This window comes from Cardiocondyla obscurior, linkage group LG08, assembly GCF_019399895.1.
Source record: "Cardiocondyla obscurior isolate alpha-2009 linkage group LG08, Cobs3.1, whole genome shotgun sequence".
Taxonomy (NCBI): Eukaryota; Metazoa; Arthropoda; class Insecta; order Hymenoptera; family Formicidae; genus Cardiocondyla; species Cardiocondyla obscurior.
The window spans coordinates 2,747,463-2,761,390 of NC_091871.1; the positions used below are offsets into that span (position 1 = coordinate 2,747,463).

At 33.4% G+C, this 13,928-nt stretch overlaps 2 protein-coding genes across 5 annotated transcripts in view; one reads left to right on the forward strand and one right to left on the reverse strand.

The window, feature by feature from the left end:
* Nucleotides 1–6,584, forward strand: part of Gckiii (Germinal centre kinase III) — an 82,266-nt gene extending 75,682 nt beyond the window's left edge. For all 4 annotated transcript variants that reach the window (XM_070661205.1, XM_070661207.1, XM_070661206.1 and 1 more), the window contains 6 exons: nucleotides 262–447; nucleotides 651–796; nucleotides 1,053–1,329; nucleotides 1,416–1,781; nucleotides 1,881–2,104; nucleotides 2,179–6,584. In XM_070661205.1, coding sequence (XP_070517306.1) covers nucleotides 262–447; nucleotides 651–796; nucleotides 1,053–1,329; nucleotides 1,416–1,781; nucleotides 1,881–2,104; nucleotides 2,179–2,188 — 1,209 coding nt within the window. In that variant the 3' untranslated portion in view covers nucleotides 2,189–6,584. The remainder of the gene's footprint in view (nucleotides 1–261; nucleotides 448–650; nucleotides 797–1,052; nucleotides 1,330–1,415; nucleotides 1,782–1,880; nucleotides 2,105–2,178) is intronic.
* Nucleotides 6,585–7,168: 584 nt separating this feature from the next.
* Nucleotides 7,169–13,928, reverse strand: LOC139105223 (short-chain dehydrogenase/reductase family 16C member 6). Its single transcript, XM_070661219.1, has 10 exons — nucleotides 13,748–13,928; nucleotides 13,592–13,655; nucleotides 13,212–13,319; nucleotides 12,550–13,006; nucleotides 11,028–11,152; nucleotides 10,281–10,391; nucleotides 8,886–9,047; nucleotides 8,582–8,664; nucleotides 8,356–8,472; nucleotides 7,169–8,281 (listed from the first exon to the last, which is right to left on the reverse strand). Exons 4-10 carry the CDS (start codon nucleotides 12,776–12,778, stop codon nucleotides 8,083–8,085), a joined length of 1,026 nt encoding a protein of 341 aa, XP_070517320.1. The 5' UTR covers nucleotides 12,779–13,006; nucleotides 13,212–13,319; nucleotides 13,592–13,655; nucleotides 13,748–13,928; the 3' UTR covers nucleotides 7,169–8,082.

A 13,928-nucleotide genomic window follows, 5' to 3' on the forward strand; every position in this document is an offset into this window, starting at 1 on the left:
ATTATCTTTTGTATTTTCCGATAGCTCTAAATATATAGTATATTATTACACATTTGCCTAACTGGGATTTATTAAATAAAATTAACTTTTTTTATTGACTTCTTAAAAATTATAATCATTTATTTTTAGTTCTCCGTTTTCTTTTCTCACTCGCTCGTTTCTTTGAAATGTGCCTTAAAAAGTAGCGCGGTCACGTTTTCATTAGCGTTTCGTTAACACTTGATGTGGCAAGTGGTAACTCCGCGAGTGCTTGTTCCACAGGCTGACATTTGGTCTTTGGGCATCACGGCGATCGAGCTCGCGAAAGGGGAGCCACCCAATAGTGAGCTGCATCCCATGAGGGTCCTCTTCCTAATACCCAAGAACAATCCACCGCAACTGACCGGAAATTACACAAAACAGTTCAAGGAGTTTGTCGAGGCCTGTCTCAACAAGGACCCCGAAAACGTAAGTGTACCGTTATATTCACGACTGCGTTTCGAGTCATTAATTAATTGCGGTTCATAGCTTTGTACGAAATATTTTCAACGCTATCTGATCGCTTAATGTATCAATAATAATTGCAAAATGTAGATTTATAAAAAAAAAAAAAAGAAATTGGTTTTATTTATCGATCGTTGCCGTTTATCATTGCGCTTGTATTTGTACAGAGGCCGACGGCGAAGGAACTGCTCAAGTTCCAGTTTATCAGGAAGGCGAAAAAGAACTCGTACCTAATCGACCTGATCGACAGGTACAAAAAGTGGAAATCGCAGCGTAGCGAGGAGTCAGAGACCGAGAGCGAGAATTCGGACTCGTGAGTATATTGATTCTACCATGATTCTTGCGAAAGTAAAAGCCGTGTTATTTTCGTACGTTACATACATTCAGGATCTTCTCTCTCTCTCTCTTTTTTTTTTTTTTTTTTTTCTCGTTTATTTCATAATAAATTTATATCTCGGACGTGCAAGAAGAAGGAAAACCAGTTCGAGGCCGTTTATCAATCGCGCGATATAATAGGCTACCATCTGAGCGCGGTACTAAATTGTAACACTGCATTACATGGTATTCAGAGAGGAATCCAAGCAAGACAGCGACATGGACGAGCCATGGATAATGACGGTGAAAGGCCCGCATGGAGTCAAAGGATCCGTGGTGCCTATGTTGCCCCTGGACGAGCCCGCATCCCTGACCCTAACACATACGAATCACAGGTCCTCCAATCACAGCCAGCCGAGTAAACCGCATGCGAATGGTGCCTCGCGATCGCCGCCGAAGGACTCGACGCTTAATCATTACAGAAGCGAGTCCAGGGATTCGTTGCGCGATGGCCAAGCGAAACACGCGCCTGTACGTTGCCAGTTAATCAATTGTGTTATACATTTCGCGTCCATTTATATTTTTGTTATATTCTTATTTTCTTTTCCCTTTTGCAGTCTCGGCCACACGAAGCCGCGCCTCCACCGCCAGTGGATACGAGAGAGAAGCGAGATGAGCGAGATTATCGTGACTCCAGTCGAGAGTCCACGCTCAGAGAGTCAAAGGAAATACGCGATAGTCGCGAGAGAGATAGAGACGTCGTTAGGGAACGAGAGCGGGACAGGGAAGGCAGAGATCGGGATAGAACCAGTAGGGACTTCAATTCCCGAGAAAAGAGGAGGAACAGTAAGCCGGACGTGCCCATCACTTCGATGGCAGATCATAGACCTGGCGAGGACAAACAGAGGCCCAGAAGTTCGCAAGAGCTCAAGCATCCGCGAAGCGTCGCTTTGTCCGGTGTTGTTTTTCCTCTTCTGTCCGAGGTACTCTACACATCGAATACAGAATGATAAGAATTTTAAAAGTTAAAAATATTAGTAAAAATGTAAGAAAATAACCCAATGTTTTGAACGATGTTACAGCTCCAACGAAAGCACCAATATTCGGCGAGAGACAATAATGGCGAAGGCGGTAGCGGTGGTAAGAATGGCGGTGCTGTAGAAGAATTGCGAAGCGCCTTCGAGTCGGCGGAACGCACGTCGCCGGGAATGACAGAATCCCTTATCCGCGAACTGATTAAATCCCTACTTCCGCCCAATCACTCAGATGGGCGTCTATCTATGCTAATGGAGAAAGTTATTTTAAGGTAATATTCTCGTGAGCATACGCCACCACCGCCGTGTATTTGCGCAAGGGGAACAACGTGCTCTTTTGTTTTAGGGATACGTAGGGACGCGAGAGGACAAAGGTCCGCAAGAGACTGTGGTCCCAGAATATCCTGACGTTGTAAAACCACACGTTATTTCTCTCGTTTATCAGTTTGCAAATCAATACGAGCCGAGCATATCGTCGATGAGTGGCGATTCCGAACGTGAACGTGAAGGTGCGAGAGAAATGTGTTCGTTACCCTATCATCTCACATCCTCTCCGCTCTTCCCCTCCCGCGCTGATCTATGTAAAAAGGCCGTACTACAACGAAGTCTATCGAAGTTTTACGAAGTAGTCTACTGAACCGCCCCATTTTCACCTGCCTACCTCGCCGTAGGATAAAAATACGTAGACGTTATGCCAGTATTCTTGCAGTTCCTACTCGTGTAATTGTCATCAATTTTTAATTTCTCAAACTGTCCTACATTTATACGCTTTTATGTGTCGATTCATTGCCCGACAGCTTGTTTCACACAAAGGCAGATTCGTTATTATATATTTTTTTTTTTTAATCCCGTAATTTTATATATTTATAAATTTATTTTTAAAAGTAAGAATCACAGTCAATAAATATTTTACCTTACATTAATAAAAAATACTTTAAACGTGATTAATAAACAAGGACTTTTACTTCTAAATATAATATATCGCTTTCAAATCTGCTAAATGAACGAAAAGAACTGTCGGTCGATTCTTTTTTTACTATCGTAGATATTAAAACGTTCTTTAGTGTTAATAGATTAATTAGATAATTTAAAGAAATAATGAAAAGTATTCGATTTAGTAGTTGCAAGTCTTCTCGAAAAAAAGAAGAAGATATAACGCTTTAACGATCTTATGGCAATCAATTACGAGTAGAGAAAGGCAGAAAGTAGACGGCAGGACGTTTGCGAAAAGGCTGAATCGAAACCTCCATTAACGTGATAGCCTAATAAATATATTTTAAACCTTCTTCATGTTCGGCGTGAGCATCGATCTGGCGATACGATAACAAAATGAAATTACACAGACTCGATAAACTCGGAAATGTATTCGATGACTTGGTCTTGCCTCATATAGATACGTCCGTAGCATGCACTAGCGAGATATCGCGAGCATAGAAAACGCGATTAATAGACGAAAAAGTGTTTTATTTTAAAGTTCTGAAAGCGACGCTTTTATTGATATTTTTACAGAAAGAATGTGTAGTTAATAGTGTATTTTAAAGAGAAGAGATCCCAAAGATCAAGCAAGAGATAACATAAACGTGTTCTTTAAAAGTATAGATTCCTACCCGTGGCTTCCCATGCTAGTGCATGCTTCGAACACGGAAGAAGAGAGCTCTAGTACGAAATGCTAGAGTAATTGTAAATATGTATGTAGCGCGATAAGATAGTCTTATTGTTCTGATCGACGTCTTTGCCAATCGGTCGCATAGCTCCGTTAAACGATCTTGTTACGAACAGAAAAAGAATTCCTTTCCCTTTCCATGGTCATATCGTTCATTATTGAAGAAGATGATAGACATAGGTTACAGGCAATATTGCCGTTACAAATTTATCGAGGGCTTTTATCGTTTTTCGTGTAGTTTTCGCTTGTTGCGTAAAAAAAATTGCAGATAAGCCGTTACAGGGTTTCAGAAACCGTGCGTAACGTATATAATAACGTTTAAAAACGTGTATAATTAATTTCTAGTTGTGTGTAAAAGATCCACTTGAAAATTGTCGAGAAACAATGCTATTTTAGAACTCTATCATCTCCAGTATACGTACATCTGTGAAAGACGCTTCGATCTTTCCACATCGCGCCTTAAAATATCGCATTACGTCATTAACTTAGAATAACGATAGAATCGTTCCACGTTAACGTATCGTTAAACTGTCTGTACAGCATTACCGAATAAAACGCGTTTTGACAGTTTGCAACGAGAAAGAGAAATCAAGATAAAAGCGCCTTTTATAAAAGTTTCAATTGTTAAAGAAAATAGTTGACATGGAACGATTCGATGATCGATTCAGATGGAATTTACCACACAAGAGGGTACGAAGCGAGTTTCTTGAATTTTAAACGCGCGGTGCGTTCGAACAGCGACGACCGGATTATATACATATATGTAATATTATATGTATATCACGCGAATTTGAGTACTGCCGTTCTTCCAGACTTAACTTGCGTTGTAAAGCCGAGTATTTCTCGAATTCACCGCACTTGATTTTCACGATCGAGTCTGAGCTGCGATGACTCCCGCGCAGGGCGTCGACACTTAATCCAACGTTGTTTGTAAACTAATGTATTTTATAAAATATATTATATATAGAGAGAGAAAAAGAAATTCCACAGACACACACACACTCACACACAGACACAGACACGAATACACATGCGTAATAGAGTTATATAGAGATTATCATCTACGGGATGGTCGAAAAAAATCTCGCTCTTCCGACGGAATATAAGGACCATCCTGCAAACGGTGATTTAAAGGAAAATACAAAAAGGGTGATAGAGCAAGAGTGAGAAAAAAGAGAGGCGAATTTATAAACGAGGATACGTCAATTAACGGCAAAAATCGAAAAGTAAAATGGCAAAGAGACTTAATTATATTACCGAATTATAATTTTGTAATCTACGATTCGATTGATTTCTTTTTCCCTGTTTTTAAATTTAGTTTATTCTTTATTTAGATGATTACATTTATGAGAAATGAAAAAGTAGATGTTGTAAAAATCTATACCGCCGTTTCTTTTTCACCGTTCTGTTTCTCTATCGCCCGTCTAAGTGAGGAATAAGTCAGACTACGCGATATATGTTATCGATCTTATTCTTAGTTGAGTTACGTTTATTATTCATTTACATTGTACTGTTAATGCGGTCATTTTATGTTGACTAATTAAATGACTTTTTTCCCCGATATTGAGCCGTGGAAAAGAAATGCTGCGGTGATCGAGAAAAAAGTCGCTTGATAAAGCCCGACATGATGTGATTTTCATCAACTATTGTTGTTTTTTTCTTGCGTTCTGAATTAAGTTTTCTGGTCCTTACAAAGATCGCTACCGTGAGTAGGCCTCATAACGCTGCCATAAATGCTTACTGGTTACATCTACGCATTTACGAAGATGTATCCGTGCGAAAAAGTTCGGGAAAGGAGACTTAGCTAAGTAGGCTGTGTAAGCAGTATGCTTGTAAAAAGAATTATCAGGTCACCCGCGGAGTAGCGATCCACCAACAATCATTCATTTTGTAGAGAATATTTGTTTCCCTTGATGGCCATCTTCAGTCAAGGGCCACTGTTGTATATGCAGACTATATATGCGAATAACTATCATCTAAGAGTACGAATCCGCCAGCGGCAAGTTTGAACGAAAACTACGTTTGTACATTGCGCTTTAAGAAGGCATTTAACATATGCAATTAAATCTCTGTTTGTATTTAAAGAAATTTATTCAATTCTCCGCCGAAATATCCAACGTTGTCACTGGCGGATGCTTTTCATCTCGCCACTTTCGTGTTATCAAGCGTGTCTGCGAATAGAATTCAAAATCTTGTAAATTATCCCACCGGGATAAAATCAAGGGAGTTCATTAATGTGTTTTGGGTTATTTTATTTTATTTTATTTTTTTTTTTAATTATTCTATTTCTTTGTCCGCAAAAGTTTCAACGTGTGTTAACCGAATGGACTTGTGCTTGGAGTGCGATAAAGTACGAAAAACTGGTGAGATATGATTAGATTGTTCACAGAACGTTCGTGGGGAAAGGTTCTAAAAAAAAAAAACTAAAAAAAGTACGATTAAACGTTTCTATGCTACCGGCTAAGAAGTTCTTGAACTTTTGTCGAGTGTTGTTTCCGCGCGTACGACTAAATGCCAAGCTATTCTGTTTGCGTGGATTGCGCGAGTGATGTATTACGACACCGAACTGTGATCGTCGATTCTTCGGAAGCTCGTTCCTTCCTTTTAGTTATATGAGTTGATCGAGAATGTGAATTCTTGTTCAAATGAATCCCGGTGATTAGAGAGACCAGAATCGGCAAGCGTATGAGATCGTTTTGCTCGCGATCTGCGAACCGTTCCATGTTCAACCCGAATTACGCGTTCTACCGTATCCCCCACAGCACTCTTCTTTGTATTATACTCTTAGCTACTATCCATCTAATATATATTCAACGTTAAAAACACATCGTGGTAACAATAACGTCTCTCGGCGCGCGTAGAGTATACATATATAAATATATATATATTATATATATAAAATATATAAATATATATATTTTTTGTATTTTACTTCTACCTCTTCTCTCTTTTTCTCTTTCCTCTCTTCTCTCCTTCCTCTCTGCCTCTCTCTTATCTCTCTTGGCTGCGTTGGATTGTATTATATTGACTGTATGTGGCATGCTGAGGGCGTGTACAAATACGAAATAAAGATGAAGTAAATTACGATATGTGTGGGGTGCAATTAATAAATCGATTTCATAATACATACCTTAAACCGGCACAAGATTATCTCATTGGCCACGTAGAAAGGATTAACCTTTGAAAAACTAGATACTTTAACAAAACGTGTGTTATTTATTCTTTCTTAAAGAAAGCTTGTTTTACATTTCGTAATTTTTGGTAACGAGATCTACGAATTTTTGTATCTTACCTATTATTCTCAAGACCCCAAGTTAACCAAACGAGAGAATCATCGCCAAACTTGCGATCAGCTGAGCTGCAAGTAAGTCTTTCTTGACGTCGATATTTCTCTATTATTAATCTCTTATTATTAAAAAAATACGTACATTAACAATCGAATCAATAATAGTTAATATTGAATTACAATGAGAAAAAGATGGTAATTTAATTATTCACCCATATAAATAGAAGAAGAAGAAGAGGACGGTGCTCTGACTGTATCATCAGCTTACTCTTTCTAAACTTCTCATATTTCTTAATGTTTTTAAATAAAAATACGCACTTGTTATTTTCACATGATTAAATTACTTTATTAAATATTTATTAAGATTGCAAAGATTACAAGACTATATCAGAGTGTTAATATACATTTTTTATTTTACAACAAGATGTTACAAAAGGACTGTAACAAAAACGTAAATAAGATTTTGTATTTTAGGCTTATATATCTTTGTATACAATATATAAATATTCTGAACATTGTGACATGCTTAATTTATATTTATAGGTTTTTTTCTTCTTATATAACATTCTTACATTTTTCAGATAATTTTAAGATTTGCATTTACATATTATCAACATAAACTTTAAATTTATGTTAGACACTGTAATATACTTATGTCATTCAAATATCAATAATTTGTACTCTGTGAGAAACATGATCAAAAAGAAATAAAATTAATATCAATTCCATGTCGATTCAATTAACTATTTTTCATTGGGTACGAGCTATATTCTTATTACTTAAAGCTACACTTTGGAAGAGCTTAAACAATACGGAAATTATATTATATATTATTTTGCAAATAAATGTATATAACGTACAATAATATACATTATAACGCTCAAATTTTTTACATTTGTATATTAAATAATGGATACGAGAAAAATCTTAATAAATTCTGTAGGTAGAAAATTATTAAATAGTTTAATTAACATTATATTAACATGTTTTTACAATTTTATCTAGTATTAGATAACGAATAATTATATTGTAATATTATTCGTACTCTTAATATAGACATTATTTATAAAAGTTTAGTATCACGTTTTTTGCTCAAAAAGAGAAAACATTTATGTAAATGCAATTCTGCTTAAAATAAATTTTATATGATATTCTGCAATCTGTTGCCCATCCACCAAAATAATTGAAAAAATCAAAATGTAAAAAAAAAATCCTATATTAATATTAACCGCGAAGCAGAGACCAGAAACGTAGAAATAAATTTTAAACCATTATATATACGTGAGATTAAGGAAGACTACTCAAGGTTTTCTTTCAGAACTAGATATACGTCTGGCCAATTGTTGATGGATGGCCGCATCCTTCGATGACGATATAGCAGATTCTTTTTCTGCGACAGTTTCATTTGGAACTGCAAACGATTTGTCATCTTCGTCGCTTGACGAAATCTCTTTGACTAACCCACCAATTAACATCGAAACACATGCCCACGGAAATATCCTGTTTTATCAATAATGAATTTTTTATTTGTATAAGCTGTAAAATAACAAGTAACGAAATAACACCATACTTACCATTTTAGACTCAGAAGAATTTGTAAATAACCCGGAATAATGGCATATTTCTCGTTGCATCTCATGGCTGTTATTATTCTATCTGCTACAGCATTAGGACTTAGAGTTGAAACATATCTAAATGCATACATGCATTTTATAAATGCACATAATATACAATTAATAATGATTTATAATCAATTTGATATATAATATTAAATACATATAATTCTAAAGTATTATTTACCTTGACTTAACACTTTCAAACATTCCAGTACTACGGATGAAATAAGGACATACAACTGTTGTGTTAATTTTGTATCCTTCGTACTAAAGTAAAATGGAGTAAATATGAATTGGTCAGTTATAAATGTTAAGATTTATCCAGGTTTAATTATATAAATAAAAAATTAATAAAAATTTTGCAGTATTAAAAATATTTTTTTATGGTAATTGTAATATTTAAAATATTTTTCTATAATACGTACAAAAAAAAATAATGTGTTAAATAATTTTCTGTTTATCCAGTTTATCAAATAAGTTGTACTTACCTCAAGTTCCATTCGCAGAGCTTCATCGAATCCCATTGCCGCATATTTTGATGTACAATAGTCTACCAATTTCGGGACTCCGCATTGACCAGCCAAACTGGCCACACTCACAATATGTCCTTTATTGCTCTCCAACATTATTGGAAGGAAAGCCTTTACAGTCTAAAAAAAAAAAAAAACAATTATGCAAATTACTTGTCACTATACTACTTAACGCTAGACATATCATTAATGTAATCGTATTAATTTGCGTATATTACACAACTTGCGAAATAAAAATACGCACGCAAATACATTTTAACAAATTAATTTTTTTTAAATGTGATAATTAATTGACGTTATAATTTTTTGTTGATTTTTATCATTTATAATTAATGTTATTTTAAAATATTTTAAATCTGTTGTCGTAAATATTTATAAGATATTTATATCTCTGCTTTTATCGATTTGTACATATATATACATAAGTCGATAAAGGCTTTTTACATTTAATACATTTTTTATTATTTTTTTATTTTACATACTTTAATCCGTTTTTAAAAATACACCACTTTAGACGGACATAAGTAACCAATTATATTTCAGTTTATAAATCTTATCAATAAATAATATTATTCAAAGTAGATCTATAAATTTCTAGACAAGAGAATAACGTTGTGAAAATTATTTAATGAATGCTAGCTTATATGGCAAGTATATAAAAATTATAGCAAAACTATTTCAATTTGCTAAAACAAAGCTATTTAATAATGAGCAAAAATTAATTTGGTGTAATAAGAAATAAGCAAGAATAAAAAACGAACGAAAATTTCCAATCAAGGCGCATCGATTAAAGAGGAATTTGAATGGAGGAATTATTTGCGTTTGGCAAGCGTACCGCTAGCTCATGTGTGTCGCAACACACAGTGAGACTATAACACACTGTACTACAGTATAGTACAGCAGCGGCTTGCTCGACGACCTATCTGACCGGTTCTTGCACCTGACCAATGGCAACAAACGGGAGGAACGAAATGGAATGCCTCTCTCCTCCGATTCTCCTGGATGATTCGACTGGACGACAAGACATGATACTTAAATTCCCGATTCGCGGGTCCGTAGCAAGCCGGATGTTAAAATATCAGTGGTTCGCATATTGCGGTCATGAAACATCGTTTCGAAACCGACATCTTATTGCAAAACCTACGAGCGAAAGGCTGAAAATAAACCTCTTTTCGCGACGTCTGTCTCGATTCTGAACTTTCTTGTTGGAGAATTTTTACGAATAATGCGACATATGGTCAAGAGTTCCACGCAAAACAGAATCATGCTCGTATTATATATTGACCTTTAATTTTACCACGCTAATATATAAATAGGTCAATTTTTTTCAGTGAAGAACGACTTTTGACTTACCCAAAAGTGACTCATAACGTTAACATCCATTGTCCTAGTAATAAGTTTGTCTGGAGTGTCTAACAATTTCATTCCAGTAACGACACCGGCATTGTTGATAAGAATGGTCACCTACAAATAATGTAATATATCATTTTAAGAATATAATTAAACAAATAAAAAACAATTGCTTTTATGTGCCATTTAAAATTAACTCGTACAAACTTTTCTCGTAAAGACGCAAAAGTTTTGCAATTATAAAGAGAAATTTATAATAATGTAATGTTATAATTTCTGCATGAATAGAAAATTAGAGAACAGACGTGTAAACGGACAAAAAAACCATATTTTTTTGTAAATCTTAAAACAGGTCGGGCCCGCATGTCGAGTTCAACGTATTGCAACGTTATGGTGCAACATAGTCACTTTCGTAATATCATTTGCAGAAAAGTTGTCCTCATGCGACGAATAGTCCGAACTGCGGATTATTCCTAAGAAGATTTCTTTCAGAGAAAAAAAAACATCTCTAACGCGTTATCATGAATCTCTTGGAAGAGTTTGGCTGTTTTTTTATTATTGTGATTTAAAACCGATATAATTTTAATTAATTTAATTTTAAATTTGTGAATTTTATTTAATTTTTACGTTTATTTTCACAAATAAACGTAAGAACATTCTTGTGCTCGTAGTGTATTTATATCTTGACTATATAAATTTTAATTTTTAAAAAAGCAATTTTAATAAAATACATGTTAATAAATGTGTTACCTTGCCGATTTCTTCTTGAATAATTTTAGCTTTTTTATATATATCTGCCCGATCACACAAATCGCAAACGTAGCCGTAACATGTACCTCCAGCCGCTCTAACAAGTTTGACAGTTTCCTCAATACCTAGAACAAAAAGATTACTGTAAAAAAGAGAAACTAAAAAAATTGTTTGTATTTTATATCATACATTTCATAAGAGCAATTGCATATATGTGCGTAATATGATCTATTTAAAAAATAAATTAGAATTCTAAATTATACATGTATGTAAAATATTAAAACTTTGAATTGTTAATACTAAAAAAAAATTAATTAAAAATATATTAGTAAATTAAACTATTTTGCTAGAGAAGTATATATATAATGTAATATATTTTTTGTAAAAATTTAAATATATAAAATTTAATGTAAGAAATATCCAACTCCTTCTCCTCCTCTCATCTCTCTCTCTCTCTCTTTCTTACGTTAACACGATTATTGAAATCATGCGCGAGAATGTGTGTGTGTGCGACCTTAAACTAACTTTTGATATTCTTTTTCTGTGCACGTTTCTTGAAGATTGTATGTATAATAAGCCAATCATTTTACAATTCATACACAGCAGCTTTTTAAGCGACATTTGTGTTCCATGCACATATACAATGACCATGAAATTTGGAAGCTTAATCAACCTTGCGTTTATGATAAATTTTTAAGTGATATTATTAATTTTTGTTAACTATTAGCTTCATAAACACTTTGCTTCCGATATATGAATATATATAACTTTATTATTCTCTGAAATAATAAAGTTTGTAAACGTCAATAAATAAAAAAGTTTAATAATCGGAGAGTAATTAATAATACTAATAATTACAAACTTTTAATTTACATAAAAAGATACGTATCATTAAATGCAACGTTATTATGCCATATTTTTAACAAACGCAAATAATTTTCGAGAAAGTTATAAAGAGAGAAAGTGGAGTAACGTATTTTTTTTTCTTTTGTAAATAAGAAGAAAAACAATGTGTATGTAATTTTACGTAAGATTGAATTTCCTAAGAGATCGAGTTATATAATGACGCATGTGTAATTTAATTTTTCATCTAGTTTCAAATTTCTAAAATTTTTAACTGGATTGTCTTACATATACGTTAATATACGCTGTAATAATAAAAAAAAACTTTCTTTCATATATATATAACAGTTTTATTTCTGTATTTTCTCAATAAATTTCTTAGTCATTCTTAATATTATCACATTTTATACTTATTAATTATAAATTTAAATGTGAATAAATTGATTACAATATGTAATTATTTTATCAATTCAAAATAGAATAATTACTTTTTTTTACATATTTATTCACTATTAAGTAAACAAAAAAAAAAAAGATTATATTTTTATTAAGTATTGGTTCCTATTAAGTTTGTGGTTCAATTTCTCTCTTTGAGCTTGCAAAATTGTGTTGCAAATGTTACTAATATAAAATTGCATAATTTACTATGTTTTATATATATATATATTGTATAACTCACCAGTTTCATTTATATCCCAAACGATGACAATAGCGCCTAAATTAGCTAACCTGAGGGAGAGGAGCCTTCCTAATCCTCCACCACCTCCTGTCACAAGGGCGATTTCACCATCTATACTCTTCATTTTGTACTTCATGGGAATGAATGATTTGATGACGCCTTCCAATATTGCGATAATCGACAACAACAGGAAGATAATTACCTCCCCAATTGACCGTAAATATGTCATATTGGTACTATACGTAAGACAAGTCCTTCGAATCCGATATCTCTTTCGCCTGCGTTAAAACGAATTGACTTTTGCTCGATGAACTGTTTGTGAGATTTCCTTGCAACTTGGACTATCGATCGTTTAACTTGTCATTCTTTTAAGCGCTGTGTGTCGTAGTTGTTTTAAGACTTATAGTTAGCAAAATCGATTAATAATTACGTCGATGAATACCATTATATGTTTCACCTGAAAGACATATAAAAAGTTTTGAAGTAATATATCATCTCGCTCATAAAAAGCATATAATAGTAAAAACAATTTATCACTTTTAAACTTTGTTCTTAATAAATAGAAAAGAAAAAAAAAGCGCAATAACATTCGATACATTAAGTATAAATAATATACAGATTTTAAATACAAATTTTAATTAGAAATTTCAAGAACTGTATACCTTAGCAACGATTTTGTCCGTCTTGTTACTTTGAAGAGTTTGAAGTAAAGTCCACCAAAATTCCACTCACTTAAGAGTGAAAGAAGTAACTTCGCCGTCGTAAGCAATCTTTTATAAAGTAGAACTCAACATACTACAATAACTAGCAGACGCAAACTCTAATAACATTTGATACGACAAGTGGCTTATCCACCATATATAAAAGATTAACTGAATTTGAAATTACATTATCTCTTACATTGATAACGTCTAATATTTTGATTAAAAATAAGCACGTCATAAACAGAAAAAAATGTACAAAATAAAACCGCACGTTAAAATAATTTAAATCTTTATAAAAAAAAAAAAAAAAAAAAAAATATATGTACAAATTGTCTTACCTATTATATACTATTCCGTGCCAAAAATTTTTTTTGCAGTTAGATAGACAAACACGCAAGAAAACTAAAGAAATAAAATTATATTATAATAAAAAAAAAAATGTAATAATGTATATCCAGAGAAGTGTAATATAAGCACAAGAAAGCTGTGCTTACAAGATTTACTTTGCAGAAATAGCGAATTATGTCTTGCCAGCACTATGGTCGTAGGTATACTGAATGGAATGCGTTGCTTCGGCATCGGCTTCGGCTACCTTCACCTCGGAATGATCGTCTAACCAACGAGACGCAGGTTGTTGTAAAAAGTCGCATGCATGCATATCTAGAATCATGAATG

Coding starts and splice junctions, on each gene's coding strand:
- LOC139105223 (XM_070661219.1), bottom strand. CDS start 12,778: ATGACATATTTACGGTCAATTGGGGAGGTAATTATCTTCCTGTTGTTG. Junction 8,665..8,885: donor CTCTGCGAATGGAACTTGAG/GTAAGTACAACT, acceptor ATTTTACTTTAG/TACGAAGGATACAAAATTAA. Junction 8,282..8,355: donor ATTCTTCTGAGTCTAAAATG/GTAAGTATGGTG, acceptor TTGATAAAACAG/GATATTTCCGTGGGCATGTG.